Raw genomic sequence first — 16593 nt, forward strand, 5'->3', positions numbered from 1 at the left:
TTTTTTTTGTCATTTTAACAATCTGTTATGTTTTGTTTTTCATTTTATTTTTAAGATCAAAGTAACTGTTCCCTATCTGTTTTTTCATTGTTTGTTTTATTTTTAACTTAACAGTTCACTATCTGTTTTGTCGTTTTATTTTGAAAATCAAATTAACAGTTCGTTATCCGTTTTGTTTAATTTTTTTATTTTATTTTGAAAAATCAAATTAACAGTTCTTATGGTTTTTTTCGTTTTAATTTGAAAATCAAATTAACAGTTCACTATCTGATTAGTTTTTCATTATGCGTTTTATTTTGAAAATCAAACGAACAATTTGTTTTTATTTTTACTTTTTATTATTATTTTTTTATCATTTTAGGAACAAGAGCAGGTAAAATACACCAGACTCCAATGTTAAATATTGCGATTTTAGACGTTTCCCCGGTAATCGTTGGAGATTAACCCACGTTTTTTCGTCGTTTGACCTTATTTGTGATATAAAAATAAAGTTTTTTTGGGATCTTTTAACATGTTAACGTAACATACGCACGCGTGTTTATGGTTTAAAACCCGTTAGCTATGCCGACAGCAATCAGAGAACTCATATTAATGCCAGGTGTAAATGCAAGCGCTACCATCCGATCACAGTAAACACATTCTAGAGTTTCACGTCGTGCGAGTGAGTCCTACCTTCTGGTAATAGGCAGGGTTCCCCGTCAGGTAGGTGAGGTGAACAAACTCCATGTGAAGAGTCCCGAACTCGGCCAGGATGCTGCTGCCGGCAGACGCCCAGCCCCAGTTACGACCGACGCCGCTGCAGAGGGAATAAAAGAGGTAAGAATTACTTTAACTGACAATAGAGGACGTAGAAAATGTGTTTTTGTGTTAATAAGAAGGTTTTAACGACATTCTAAGAGTAAAATCTGTCCAATATTAAGCAATATTTGCTTTGTCGCCAGTCACAGCATGTAAAAAAAATTACACAGGAAGTGTGTGTGTGTGTGTGTGTGTGTGTGTGTGTGTGTGTGTGTGTGTGTGTGTGTGTGTGTGAGTGTCTGCCTCTGGAACAAAATAAGAATTACCTTGAGAAAAGGAGAACTTCACTTATACTAAACAAGACAAAAGCAGCAGTCTGCCAATGCATAGCACAGGATGCCTCTCTCTGTCGCTCTCTCTTAGCCTGGTTGCTAAGCAACAAAAGTAGCCCCGCGGATTAATATGGCAATTTCACTTCATTTCCTTGCTTCATTCAGTGAATAAGTAAGTTCAGAGCAGAGCAGTGGGGAAATAAAGGGACAGACACCCACAGAGCCACAGGGACATTCCGTCCAGGTCTTATACAAGTACAACGACAAATAATAAGAAGAATGATGATGAATAACAATAATATTAATAATAAAACAGTAGAAATGGAACAATAACAATTTCACACTTTTGTTGTTAGATTTTAAGTGTTGCTACGTTTCGTGTTGTGTGAAAATCAAATTAACAGTTTTTGTTTTTTATTTTTATTTTTGAAAATAAAATTAACAGTTTATCTGTTTTTTCATCTTTCATTTTATTTTGAAAATCAAATGAACAGTTGATGTTTTTAATTTTTTTATTTTATTTTGAAAATCAAATGAACAGATTGGTGTCGGTTAATTCCCCATTTTATTTTAAAAATCAAATGAACAGTTTTTCTGTTTTTTTTCATTTTATTTTGAAAATCAAATGACCAGTTCATCTGTTTTTTTTATTTTGAAAATCAAAATAAATTGTGATTTTTTTAATTTTTCGTTTTATTCTGAAAATCAAATAAACAGTTCGTTATCTATTTTTTCGTTTTATTTTCAAAATCAAATTAACAATTTGTTATCTATTATTCCTTTTATTTTGAAAATCAAATAAACAATTCGTTATCTTTTTTTCCTTTTATTTTGAAAATCAAATCAACAGTTCATTAGTTTTTTGTTTTTTTTTCAATTTTCATTTTATTTTGAAAATCAAATGAACAGTTTGTTACTTATTTGTCCTTTTTATTTTGAAAGACCAACCGATGCACAGATTGCGATGGTTTCCATCGTCACTCACTCACCTCTTGAGGTTGACCATGGCCCAGGGGATTCCCGTCGGTGTATTAAAGGCAGGGAGAAGCTTCTCGGCCAACTGCACCGCCTTCAGCTTGAACACCTGTGAAGGAGATGAAGGGGTTAACGTCGTCAAACTTAAAATTCATTCAGTCGCTCGACATGTCGCCGTCCACCCATTTACCTAAACTCTCCTCAGACGCGCTCATAAAACAACCGACGACAGCCCAAAACAAATGTGGCAATGAAGGCAACAAAAGAGTTAGAGTGAGGTGACAGCAGCAGACAGACATTCTGCTAAATGACTGCGACGCCGTGTCAGAGCCACACAGATTTATGGAGGACGCTGGCGGCCTGATGTATGCAGAGAAAACCCTGCTGTCAGACTGTGCTGCAGTGATCACTGATGTCAGAGATGTTTCAGTTTAGAACGGGGAAAAAAAATCCTGAGGGGTCAAAATTGCATCAAATGAGCAGAGCCGGTGGAACAAAGCAGCGAAAAGTCAGAGTCGGATTCCTATCTTCTATCGCGACGGCCGTCCTAACCCGTAGTGACGAGTTCGCGGACGGGGAGGATGTGTTCGTTTTGAGATTACACGAGTCCTCGCGCTCGTCTGACAGATGAAGGAACCAGGGAAGGAAAAAGCCCTTGTTCTTTTTTTTCCCCCCGCACGCCAATCAAAATATGAAAAATAAAAGAACATGAAAGTGTGTTTGGGCACACGGACGCTCAAACACAGGCTGGATGAAAGGTCTACGGTGAGCAAATAAGCTAAAGAAATACCACATTTTGAATTATTCAAGTTAAAAAACTTGATACAGTACTGGTCTGTAATTAATAAATTACGACCAAAAACTCCATTAATTATTAATCACACGTCACAATAAAGGTAAACAAGACCACAAGGTCAACGTTGTCCTTAGACCACCGAACTCTGAGCAGTTCATCTTTTATTAATTTCTTCCAAATCTGGAGAAATCCCCATAAGGCGTTATTTTTTTCTCTCATGTTTATTTCCAAATAAATGTCTAAAACATGTTTTTACTGATAAAACCCAATAAATTACTTGTTGTGCATCACAGAAAAGGTAAAGTAGTTTTATTCCGACAGAACTTTTCTACCAGATGTGGAGAAATTCCCTCAAGCTACCATGTTTTCTTTTCATGTTTATGTCCAAATAAATGTGTAAATATGTTGGGGTTTTTTTTTTACTGATAAAAGCCAATAAATTACTAACCACAGCGTTAAAATTTCAGACTAAATTTGAAAAGATTGCCTAAAGGTGAGGGGAAAAGATTTCATCAACGCAAAAACTAAATTTTATATCTGGGGTCAATTTTGTCCTTAGACCACCAAAATCCTTGTTATCCTAATTATCCGAGTTAAAAATTTCATACCACATTTGAAAAATAAATGAGTAATTGCCATCACATTGTTAAAAAGGGTTTTAATTTCTGGGGTCAACATTGTCCTTAGACCACCAAAATCTGAACAGTTCATCCGATATCAGAACTTTTCTTCGAATCTTCCGTGTTGTTTTTTTTCTTGTTTTTAATGATAAAATCCAATAAATGGCGCAATAAAGGCAAATTAGTTTTTTATCTTTTTTTAAATCCTCGTGAAAATGTTATACCAAATTCGGAAAATATACCCTTAAGATTAGGGGAAATTAGTAATTGCCATCACAACGTTAAAAAAGGTTTTCATTTTCAACATTGTCCTTAGACCACCAAAATCTGAGCAGTTCCCTAAAGTTGATTTGTGAGGTCACAAAGATCTTGACATTTGTTAAATATTCCCTTAAGGGTAGCAAAAAAAAAAGGGGGGGGGGTTAATTTCTGGGATTAACCTTATCCTTAGACCACCAAAATCTAAACAGTTCATCCGATATCAGCAATAAAGGCAAATTAGTGAATCTTTTTTAAATCCTGGTGAAAATGTCATACCACATTTGGAAAATATTCCCTTAAACTGAGGGGAACTTTGACCTTAGTGGTCTAAGGAGAAGTCCATCAGAACTTTTCTACTAAATCAGGAGACAATTCCCTCAAGGTTTTCTTGAGATATAACATGTTTACAAGAAGAAAACAGACAGACATCATCTCTCTGAGGAATAAAAAAACATGAAACGTGAGCTGGATAAAACAAGATGCCTCTCTTTGTTTTGAAGTTACAGATCTAGATTAGCGAGTAAAAAAAAAAAGCGCCAGCAGCTGCCTGATACGGCAGATTAAAGCTCCGCACGCACGGCTCCGTGTGTGATTTTTATCCTCGTACTGCAAAGATGTAGTTGTGAGACTTGCAGACAGTCAGGTAAGAAGAAAGAGAAACATCGTGATTCATCAACGCTGTCATCCGTCAGGCCCCGAGCGGTTTTATAGAGCGGAGAAAATTCCTGCCCGTCTCGCCGAGCGAGCGGGAGCGAAAACACGGTGCTGCCGTTAGCAGGATTCTCGAGCAGCCAGTGGGACGCGGAGGTCAAGCTGAGGGGGTAAAGACGACGAGGCAAACACGGAGAGGCGGCCGCGGAGCGATGTAGAGACTACACGAGATTACACAGAGCGAGAAGACGTCTTCGAGAGGGATGAGGACGGATCAGAGAGGGAGGGAGGGAGGGAGGTAAAAGCAGGCCTGGTGTCTAAAGCAAACAACAATCCACGGCATCATTTCCTGACACTGTGCGAGAAAAAAGAGAAAAGAAAAGGGAACACTTGAGACTTCTGTTGAGCTCAAATCAAAATGTCATGCTACTGTAGCAAACATAAAACAGCACGATCTGGGGTTGAGTAGTTTACGAACTTTAGTAGTCCGAGAAGTAAACGTAAAAAAAAACTTATTTGTGTCATGTTATGAGGTGAAAAGTTTGTTTTTAAAAACAATCTGATATGAACATAAATAGTTCATCGTAAAAAAAAAAAGAGCAAAGTTTTACGTTATATCACGGAAAGTTTGTGACAAAAACGTAATACGCGTTACGTAATAACGTGAAAAGTCTAATGAAATTATTATTTTTAAAAATAACTTGAAAAGTTTATCGGAAAAAAACCAGACAAATTTCACGTATAACATAAAAAAGTTAATCGTAGAAAATTGCTACATTTTACATCATGTCATGAAAAGTTTACGGTCAATATTAGCTTCGTTTTGGATTATAACGTGAAACGTGTATGGCGAAATCCCGATACTGTGACTTTCACTGTATAACGTAAAACATAGCATTTTTTTTTTACAATTAACTTTTTACGTTATAACGTGAAAGTTACAGTATCAGGATTTGACCATGAAATTTTATGTAACAAGTCACATTTTTAGCATAAGTGTTAAGTGTAGCCATTTTTGGGAAATTGGGAATATTTCATGGTGAAAATGTGATTTATTTTATCTCAAAAAAACTGATACAGTTTAATAAGTTTGTTATTATTATAAAAACCACAGGGTTTTCCACATAAAAACCAAAACAAACATGAAGATCTATTTTGTGTTTTTCTCTGGGAGCAGCTTTTGCTCCCCTCTCTTCTTCAGTTGCCAAAAAATGCCATTTATCCTGAAACCAAAGAATAAACGTGATTGTCGTGAAGCTGAACACTCACAGTGCGTCTTTATTTCATTATAATAATATCACCAAACCCAACAGTAAGTCGTACGATCGGGATTTGTCCTTTTCAAACGAGTCGCTGTTTTCTGACGACAAAATGACTCGAGGCCAAAAACGGCACCGATGAAGGAGGTTCACCGCTTTAACGCAGCAACCCCCTGTCCGACGTGTTTGTCCAATCATCATAAAAAACCCTCATTGATTCACCGCCTGCCCGCCGGCTGCACCGAGGCCCTTAACGAACTCCCATTGCCTTTGTTTTTATTATTTTTTATTTTCAATCCCCGCTGCTGATGTCATCAAGCGGGGACGCGATCCAAACGAGCCATCAGAGGGAGACGGCGCGGCCGCCTCTGCAGATAAAAACGCTACGTTTTATGATGATCGTCTTCCTTTTCATCTCCAGGCGGGGATGAAAGGAAGAAAAAAAGGCTGCTGCCGCTGACAGGGGAAAGCAGTCGAGCCAAAAACTAGCGCTGTGTCGTTGGTTGTTAAGGCGTGAGGAAAACCTGCTGAGAGCAGGAGAATATGGACTAGAGTCTGCTTCATTAGTGTTGCCTCGTGTTGTTCCTTATCTTGTTTATATTAAGACGGGAGATTATCAGATTTAAGAGAAGTGGTGCTATCTGTACGTCTGTTTTCACGTCGAATACGAGGCAAAGTCATACTGTATGCCGATGACAGTCTTAATTACGTAAGTGGTGATTCTCCTCCAGAAAAACTGCAGTTTCACATGCGTACTTTACATATCGGTAATGTTTTATACACGCATGTGTGTGTTAGTTTTAAAATATCTGTCATCTAGGGGAAAAGTTCCCGGGTTGTTTCATGTTGGAATTCCAAGTGTGTCCCAAATTGTAGGGATTAGGGATTAGGGAGTAATTGTTTGGTCCATAAAATGTCCGAAAATGATGAAAAAAGTATGTTTTTGTTTTGTCTACAAACCAAAATGATTCAGTTTGAATGATTTTGGAACAAAGGAACCAGAAAATGTCCACATTTATTAATAATCACTTAATCGAGTAACAGTTTCAGCCACACTAGGGATTATTTGGAAACTTCTGTATCGGGGGGAAAAAAATGCAGGACGTCACTCGGTAAAAGTTTAATAGGACCAATCAATGCTTTGACTGATTTAATTTTAAGGTTATTCTGTCTGACTTTTGTGTTTAAATCGTCTCTTTGTTGTCGATCAATGGCAGTAACTTTAGTCAACTTCACAAACCTAATGTCCTTTTTTTTTTTTGTTTCGTTTTATATATTAACATAAACTTAATCCTTAAAACGACCACAAAGGAATTAAAGGATGAACTGATGATCAAAAGAGGTCCATTGATTGATGAAAGCATTAGAGATTCACAGTCTGGACCAGTCGTGTATAAAGTTACCAGAAAATGACTTTGGTAGAAGTTGAAGTAGAAGTATTACTTATCAAACTTGTAAAAGTCAAAGTTTAAGACATTAAAGTCTGATTTTCTGATATAAAATGTACTTAAAAGTCAGGATTGGGCCTTGGTGGCTTAGCGGTAGGGCGAGTTGTCCTTCAATTGGAAGGTTGTGGGTTCAATTCCTGGCTCTGCAGTGGAGTAAAAGTTGCTAGAAATATAAATAAAGTACAGATATGTGAATTTTGTACTTTGAAAAACAAGGATTCTGGAGAAAACACTATACTTTGGTAAAGGGAACTTAATCTAATTTTGTACATCAGTGCTATGCTGATAAAGAAAAACACCGTGTCCTGTAGAAGCTGATAGAATAAAGGCTATACCTTCATATATATAGTGTCATAAGAATGAGAAATGTCTCGAAATTGAATTTCACACAGCTTCAAACCTCATATTCTGGTCGGAGCTACTGTTTTACAACTGAAATAACGACATCAGACGTGGATTTTGAATCACACAGTCGTTACTGAAGCACATCCTCATTTCAAATTCTTGCCCACTGAATCAAACTCACTCGTCTCATCCGCGCTGTACCGGCTCATATCGGAGGTTAAAAATTGTCAACAACAAAAGTTATGTCGTCGGCGTACATACCGTCACGCAACCCTTAAATCACGACAAAATAAGCACAAGGCCGACCGTACTGCTGACAGTGAAGTCAGTGTAGCGCGGAGTCATATTTAAGGATATTGTGGGCTTTGATGGAAGAATCCTTGGGGAGGTCAGAGCCAGACAGTTTGTTGTCTGGCATTTCCCAACTTCATTCTCCCTCCAGGGTTGACAGCTTTGGCGTTTTTTTTATAAATGCATTACAGCACACTTCAATATCGATCAGTGACGGATACAACACACACACACACACACAAACACACACTTATGAAACACTCGAGACAAGGTAAGGCAATAAATTTGGTCAGTTTTTCGGAGAGCACGCACAAACACAAACCTCACTCCGATTAAAGGATTAGTATGATCTTAAAACTGCTATTATACCCAGTAACAGTAGTTCCACTACAAAACGTCATGTACTTTGACTTGAATGCTAACTAAAGCAGAACCATGCAGGATTTTTACAGCAATTTAACAGCTTCGGAGTCGGAAATTTCGGTGCATGCGCTGAACGCCAAGTCCAACTCCAGTCCGACTAAGCGCATACATGCAGGAGGAATTGGACTATGAATTAGCATAAGTCCAGGTATGTTGGTCTGACGAAGAGTAGCTCGATTTTAGTCAGACTAACGTTTTTACATGATATTAAGAAAACGGAATTATTGTCTCGTGTTTAAATTACATTAAGAAAACGGAATTATTGTCATAGTCTGACTAAAACTAGCTTGATTTTGGTCGGACTAAAGTGTTTACATGACATTAAAAAAACGAATTATTGTCTTAATCTGACTAAAACTAGCTTGATTTTAGTCGGACTAAAGTGTTTACATGACATTAAAAAAAACTAATTTTTGTCTTAATCTGACTAAAACTAGCTTGATTTTAGTCGGACTAACATGTTTACATGACATTAAGAAAACCGAATTATTGTCTTAGTCTGACTAAAACTAGCTTGATTTTAGTCGGACTAAAGTGTTTACATGATATTAAGAAAACCGAATGATTGTCTTAGTCTGACTAAAACTAGCTCGATTTTAGTCAGACTAAGGTGTTTACATGACATTAAGAAAACCAAATTATTGTCATAGTCTGACTAAAACTAGCTTGATTTTAGTCAGACTATTTGTTTACATGATATTAAGAAAACCGAATTATTGTCTTAGTCTAACTAAAACTAGCTCGATTTTAGTCGGACTAACGCGTTTACATGACATTAAGAAAACGGAATTATTGTCTTTGTCTCACTAAAATTTGCTAGATTTTAGTCAGCCTAACATGTTTTCGTGACATTAAGAAAACAAAATGATTGTCTTAGTCTGACTAAAATCGGACTTTTAAGGGACTTTATAGGACAAAGTGGGGATTAAGCAATTAGTTGTTTTGGTTTATAGACAATGGACAGATGTACACAAAGACTGTCGGTTAGATCTTTGTGAAGCTGCATATTCTTTTTCTTTTTACATTCACAAGAGCTAATTTTCACTGGCTTAAGCAGTGAGACGAGAAGAAGAGCTCACGGTAATGCAGTTCGGCTTCACGCACTAATGAAGCGATCAGATGACACGTAAGCACACGCTGATCCATTTAACGACAAAAAAAAAACACGACTCGATTAGCGCCACAATCCATGATTGCCTCGCGACTGGTGAGGCTTCGATTTCGTAATTTCATCAGCAAAAATTAAAGTGGAATAATTCTTCCTGTTCTGTTTGTTAACTGAAGATCATCCAATACTTATGTAATTATGACATAATTCAGAGATCATATGGAGTGTAATTGAGGATCTATTGAGTCCTAACGGACATGGACACTTTTCTGGCTCCCTTCTTCTCGCCACATAACGTCGCTCTCTCTTCTTTATTGCCCCATTAGCAGTGTCCTCTATAGCCATCCTTCACACCCCTTCACACCCACTTCTATTTCTCTTTTCCGATCAGCCTCTCGCCGCGTTCTACCGCTTCTTTCAGGATTAGTTATGGCAAAAGGCTGCTGGGTTGTTTGTTGCGATGGCCAAACTCCCAAGACAGCGGATTTACAGTGCGGCAGGGAAGGGTGAGGAGGTTACAGGGGGACACGGGCTGGTTTTCACGGGCCCTCGTGGCAAAAGAAACAATTTTACTGCTGCTGCCAGGGGTTGGAGGTTTGATTTCTCCCGGGACCAGCCATGCTCTACAAAAAAAAAAAAAAAATGTGTGCAATCCTCCTGTAAAGCCCTTCGGATGAAATCATTTGCTAAACGGCACATCGATATTGCGTTCCGGGGGACAGCGCGAGCGCCCGTAATCCGCCACTCAAACACGTCCTAAACTCAGCCAATGATCCAGTTATTACACACGAGGATATAACTTCCAAGCCGTGAGCAGCTTGGCAGAATCTGAAATCGCTCTGAAGCAGAGCGGGCACGGAAAAAAAATATAACACGAGCTATAGGGGGACGCCAGCGGTGCGTTGAGTTCTTACACGGAGATTTTGCAAACTACAGCCGAAGTGACGGAGCTTGGTTTCATCAGATGCATCGTCTTAGCAAATTGTTCCAATTATATTCACAAGAGGACATCCTGTTCCGTCACCCCCCCCCCCCCCGTCCTGTCAACAGTGCTTTGTCATCACTGTACTCTTTGCATAATCAGATTTCATTAGCTTCAAGCTGCTGTTTAACCAACATCTACTTTCATTAGGGAGGTTTCCGTGCATTTAGACTGGTAGACTTTAACGAAGGCAGCCCATAGCCAAGTGGAAAGAGAACTTGTGGCTTGTGTCCGAATGGGTTGCCAGTTACAAACGCGGGTTATGAAGCAATTTCTAAAGCTTTGGGACTCCAGCAAACAGTGGGGACCTTAACCCCAAGCCAGAATTGGCCGGCCGACAAGAATTACCCCAAGAGCGCGACGGCGACTCATCCAAGAGGTCCCAAAATAACCCAGAACAACATCTAAAGAACTGCAGGCCTCATGTGCCTCAGTCAGCGTTCATGACTCAAACATAAGAAAGAGACTGGGCAAAAATGGCAAAAACTACTGCTGACCATATACAACATCTTGATGATCCCTGAAGTCTTTTGGAACAATATTCTGTGGACCGACGAAACAACAGTTGGACATTTTGGAAGGTCCATCACTGCGGTGATTCCGTCAATCACTGACGGAACTGTGAATGCTGCGCTCTGAAGGAGTATGTGCGGCCCATCAATTTGTGACCTCAAGCTGAAGCGCACTTGGGTTCTGCAGCAGGACAATGATCCAAAAAAAGGTTTTGGAGCCAATTGAGATGCTGCGTTCTCGCTCGGGAAAAAACATCCAATATGGATGAATTAAAAGAATTCTGCAAAGAAGACTGGGCCAAAATTCCTCCACAGCGATGTCAAAGACTCAAATGTATTTTTCTAAATGCATCAAATCATTTCTCAGCTTCTTAAATGTGAATATTTTCTGGTTCCTTTGCTCCCTATATTCAAACTGAATCATTTCTGAAAAACAAGACATCAATTCAAGGTTTGTGATCGACATTTTGTGACATTTTATGGACAAAACGACAAACGGCTTCATCAAGAAAATGATCAAAAGCCTTTATGACGTTTGAGTTTTTTCCATTTCTAATTCATTTGCTGAATTTGTTATGAGCACTTTCGACACGTCGATTAAAAAAGACGAGGCGAAGGCTGGACGAAAACAATGGCTATTGACTCGCGCGGGGAAATAAATAAATAGAGCAATTATAATAAAAACAAATCAATGTCTCATTCTGCAGAAAGAACGCTTTAAAACAAACACTCATTTCTACCAGAGAATAAGTAGAGGTGAAATTGTAATCAACAAATTAAGTCTCCGCCGATCATAAAACCACCGAGGCAAACAGAAACACACTCTGTGCAAGGAGATAAGACTAAGTAGTTTCTTATAAGACTTAATAAGATCAGCATTTTCACACTGCAATAAAGACGCTGCTTACACACACACACACACACACACACTTACTGTACACACACACACAGTCCCCGGTGTAAGCAGCGGGCCACTGTTGACATGTAATGGAGCCTCCTAAACGGATTAAGGGGGAGAGCGTGAAATGTGCTGAATGTGTCTGCTCGGTAAGAAGGACCCCGAGGCCCCGCAGGAGAGACGGGATTAAGTCTCGCCGTTGTGGCTTCTTCTTCTCCTCCTCCCTTTTCTGTGGCAACAGTGTTTCTCGCCGAGCTGCCGCCGTCGCCAACAAAAACTCAAGCTCGACGCGACAAACGTCAACCCGCCGCGCGCGGAGATCGGCTGCGACAGAACCAGACAAACGCAACCCTCCGCAGGTGCAGGTGCAGCCCCCGTCGCGCTTCGTTACGTTTACTAACGTCGCGGAACTCGTTCGTCGTTTTATGCAATTAGCAAATCCAAATTGAAACAGAGCGGACAGGTCAGCAGGCTATCATAGGGCTAGCATACGGAGACGATTCACGCACAGGTTAATTTAGGCCTCGTCTACACTGACACACAGCTCTCCCTGCACCATTATTTTCCTTTTTCGTGCTTACAAAATGAGGCCATAGAAGCTATGACAGCATCATCTTCCCAAAGTTGCGTAATTGGTTATATACACAAAAATTTTCACTCCGGGACCCATCAATCCATCCATCAGGCCCACGGTTGTTGTAGTGGTTAGCACTCTCGCATTTGCAGCAAGAAGACCCGAGTTCCTGGGTTCAAACCCCGGTTGGAACAAGGGCCTTTCTGCAAGGAGTTTGCATGTTCTTTGGGTGTCTAGAAAAGCGCTCTATCGTCCACAGGAGGGTCGCACGGATGCTGTGCCAATCTCAGCTACTCTGGGACCTGTATTCCAAAAAATAGTGTTTGAACCAGAATTCCCAGACCATGGATGACATCAAATTCAAGGACCTTCGAGGACCAATTCGCTCAAATTCAAGGACCAAATGGTTCAGATGGGAGGGCAACTTGTAAAGAGCCGCTTCGCCCATGATGGCGTCCACTTTTATTGACTTGCAGCACGCTCTGCATCTGGACAAAGCGATTGTCCTCGGGATCTTGGAGAAAGTCAGTCTCTGGAATTTTCTTTTTGGAATTTCCCCGCTCTCTCTTGCTTAACTTTACTTGCTCATTCTTCTGCACGGAAGCTCACGTCAACTCAACGGCAGAGAGAGAGAGAGGACTCAACGTTTGTCTTGCGTAGGCCTAGTCCTAGTTCATCAAGCAACGCGGGGCATGAAACAGTAGGTCGCGTTGTAACAAACAAGGCAGACGTTTACCTTTATATCAACTTTACTTCTTTCTGGCACAAAATTCAAGCACTTTCAATGACCCATGACAGTTTAAGGCAATTTCAAGAACCCGTGGGAAATGGCGCCAAAAACGCCAGTTCAATGTAGATTAAAAGCCAATTGCATACAAAGATTCTGCAGATTCTCTTGAACTTGTTCTTGTGTGAATGGGCCCTTAGAATATCCAAGTATTCTAAACCTAATCTGCATGTCTTATTGCTGCGAAGCATCAGTCCGGACCAAAAGGACCCTCAGGGATTGCTAGGGGTGGGCCGATCCGAACCAGTATCGGTATCGTGTTCCGATACAGACGTAATTGATAGATCGGAGATTTCCGATTCATCAATCACCGTGCATCCCTATATACTGCACGGAGTTCTTTAAGATGATCCTTCTCTTGAACGGAAGCATGGTTTCCCCTGCCCCCCTCCCCCCCCCCAGGAGGAAACCTGAAAATAGTACAAAGCTGTTCGCTTTCATGTGCAAGGAAATATTAGCATGAAAATGTGGGACATCTAGGGTCATTGTTAAGATTACATCGTGTTCAAATGAACTTTCCGTGTTATCTTTCACCAACACAGCTGTGTTTCCCGTACTTCTCTTGGGGATCGAGAGCAGGAGCAGATGTCCGACATTTTTACTGTCTGTACACCTGTATTTATTCATCGTTCCTTCATTAAATTAAATTGATTAAGTCTCCTTCCTTCTTCTTTTTTTTCTCCTGTATTCATTTCTTCCTCACATTTCCCGGCTTGTCATCTCCGTTAGAAAAAGATCTTACTCTTTCTCTCCTCTGCATCAATTTCTCTCTCGTCTTCACAGCTCGCAGACTTAATCCCGTTCCGTCTGCCTTTCCGACCGTATTTCTTCGTCTAACTTTCCCTCCCCTTCTACGTGAGCTCGAATCAAATTATTACATTTTAAGAAGTGCAGATATACGCAAGCGAGATGATAAGTCATTTGTTTTGCCGAGTGGAGTTCATAAAGCTGTGATAAAATTAGGATTTTCCTGCCGACACCATCTTGGTTTCCCTTGTTGTCTAAGTGTGTGTGTGTGTGTGTGTGCGGCAGCCAGTTACTGAGCATGTCATCACGGCAAAATCTGCAAAAAAGGGGGTAAAAAAAGGATTCCCAGGGGAAGCCAGACGGTAGCTGCTTGGAACAACTCGGGTGGCCTCAATACGTACTTGCTCCATCACTGACAAGAACATTGATTTACTAAGGTTTTGTCGATTGAATGCTGCGGTTTTTAAAAAACCCCTGCTTTCCTGTTTCACGTCAACACAAGGTCATTGTTTATATAACCATTAATTTACAAGTGAACATACGTAGTGCGGCCAAAGGTATGTACGCACAATACTCGAGTGGGTTTTGGTTTTACAGACTATAAAAGTACCTGGGTGCTTCCAACTTTACTGCACCAGTTTCACTCCGGATGATTTGAAAGATTGGATTAATTTTGATTTCGCTCTGCAGACACGTCTAGCAAGGACGCCGTTTTGGCCAACTGCAGAATCTAAGAATGAAACGTCTAGCAGCTTTCATATACATCCATGTGCCGTTCGATTCAGCTTCGATTTTGCTTCCATTTTAAGCGACTAACTCCATGTAACTCTTCCGGGCTTACTAGATAGTCATCACTCCAAGAAAACTAGTTTGTTGACAAGTTTTCCGCGATCAACGGATGTAGATCACGGAAACTAGGCAATCTACATCCGTTCGCCTCCTGAAACTAGGAGGTGACTACACCTCTTTCTAGACTAGCAAGGCTAGTTTCTCCAGGTCATACAAGGAAAACCTAAAAGACCTGCCAGGATCTGTCTTGCCTTATTCCTTTGCCTCATGATTCCGTGAATAAGTTATGGGTTGCGAATTCTGGCGCATCCTGTCGCTGAAACTGGCGAATCACAAGGAGTGTAATTCACCATTTGGGAACATAAACCTGTTATGTCTCAAAAGGGATGATGTAATCGTTCACCGCTTTCTTCTACACAGAATATTTTAACTCCGTTATTGTTAACAAAAGAGTACAAGTTAAATATATATGGTTAAATCGACTATTTCACCGTTATTCTAACACTTCTAGACGGCTTTAGTAGTGCGTATAAATATCACATTGGTGCAGAATGCTCGATGCATTGCAGGAACAGCTTGATCCTGAAGCTATTATTTGCTCCTGGAAAGAAGTGGTTTACTGCTGCTTTTCAACTCCTGCTCTGGAAGTTTCTCCCATACAGCCAAAAAAAAGGTGGATCAGGGCAAAGCAGAGGTCAGGATTTCTTCTACACAACTCATGAATATGCACCCACTCTCTTTGAGAGTAGGTGGGATGAGGCTACTTCTTCCCACCAGTTCTATCCCACTTTTCATGCCAAGCTCAATATTTCAAACTCAAAAAAAGGTGCAAATTTTGTGCCTTTGCATAACGAAAAACCTTTGCTTTATGTTTGGCGTAAATGCACCGTTATTCATGAGGCGTGTGACTCGTCTACACACCCACAGACCTGCCAGACCCGGAGAGGAAAAAGCTCCGACTGACATTTGAAATGCACGGCAACGGTGACAACTTGATGTATGAACGCATTCTACATCTCTGTGATGTGGCTTGCCTTCCCGGAAGAAAATGTCAGCATACTTAGTTTTTTTTTTTTTTTGGGTGTTATTTTTTACGTGTAGCACAACATTCAACATTCATTTTCCAAAATTCTGCTCACTACCAGACACTGACGTCCCCTTATTTCCTGCCTGCCTTGTCACTCAGAGATGCTCAGTGTTTGATGGGTTCAGTGTTTGACCAAAAAAAATGAGAGGGAGTCCATGCTCCCTCGGTGAGTTCAAAAACAGACAGCCAGAGGATAACGCTGCCGCAGTCAACTGTCACCAAGTGCTGGACAATATAAGCTGCAAACAGAGAGCGAGCGAGAGGGCAAACAGTCGAGGATATCTGGTCAAATAGAAAAAAAAAAGCTAGAACTGATGCAGTGTCCAGAGCCGTGAAAATGTGAGGTGGTGGTCACTGAAGCTCCCAAGATGACTTAATATGCCGATGACACAACCGTTTATTAACCAATTAAAAAAAATATATGATTTCATGATTAAGAAAAAGTGCTTTTCATGTATTGTTTTCTTTATTCTACGTCTCCGTTGAGGAATAGGGATGCGCGATGTTATCGGTACACTTGTGGTATTGGCCGATATTGGCAAAAACGGCAAGATCAACCAATATGACTAATGTCTAAAAGAGTAGACTGTTCCCTCGTTGACTTCTATGCATGCTCCAAATATTACATTATGTTTATTTATTCTGCACAATCAGGAACATTTATAGCAACATCTGCAAAATATTGCGCTGATTTCATTACAGAAGAAGCTAAATGACCTCTGCCTTTTAGTGTAGATTAAAAAAAGGGCAAATTGGAGGATGAAGACAAGAAAACACATCCCATTCACTCCCTCCATCTTATTTCTTCTTCTTCTATTTTTCCCCCTATCCACGCCCCATCTCTTTGCTTCCAATTTGTCCTTTATATCATCACTCCTTGGCCACTTCATTTGTGTTCCAATTCTCTCGCCTCCTTCCTTTGTACTCGACTGCTTTTTCTTGACCAACCCTCGTCTTCATTCGCTGTTCC

At 40.2% G+C, this 16593-nt stretch overlaps 1 protein-coding gene across 1 annotated transcript in view; it reads right to left on the reverse strand.

Annotated features, from left to right (window-relative positions):
• The window catches only part of man1a2 (mannosidase, alpha, class 1A, member 2), a gene marked incomplete at its 5' end in the record, with an annotated part of 113981 nt that overhangs the window by 21242 nt on the left and 76146 nt on the right, over positions 1–16593 (reverse strand). The window contains 2 exons of the mRNA XM_083903210.1: positions 673–796; positions 2060–2154. Coding sequence (XP_083759336.1) covers positions 673–796; positions 2060–2154 — 219 coding nt within the window. The remainder of the gene's footprint in view (positions 1–672; positions 797–2059; positions 2155–16593) is intronic.

Source organism: Microchirus variegatus, assembly GCF_963457635.1.
Source record: "Microchirus variegatus genome assembly, chromosome: 16".
NCBI lineage: Eukaryota > Metazoa > Chordata > Actinopteri > Pleuronectiformes > Soleidae > Microchirus > Microchirus variegatus.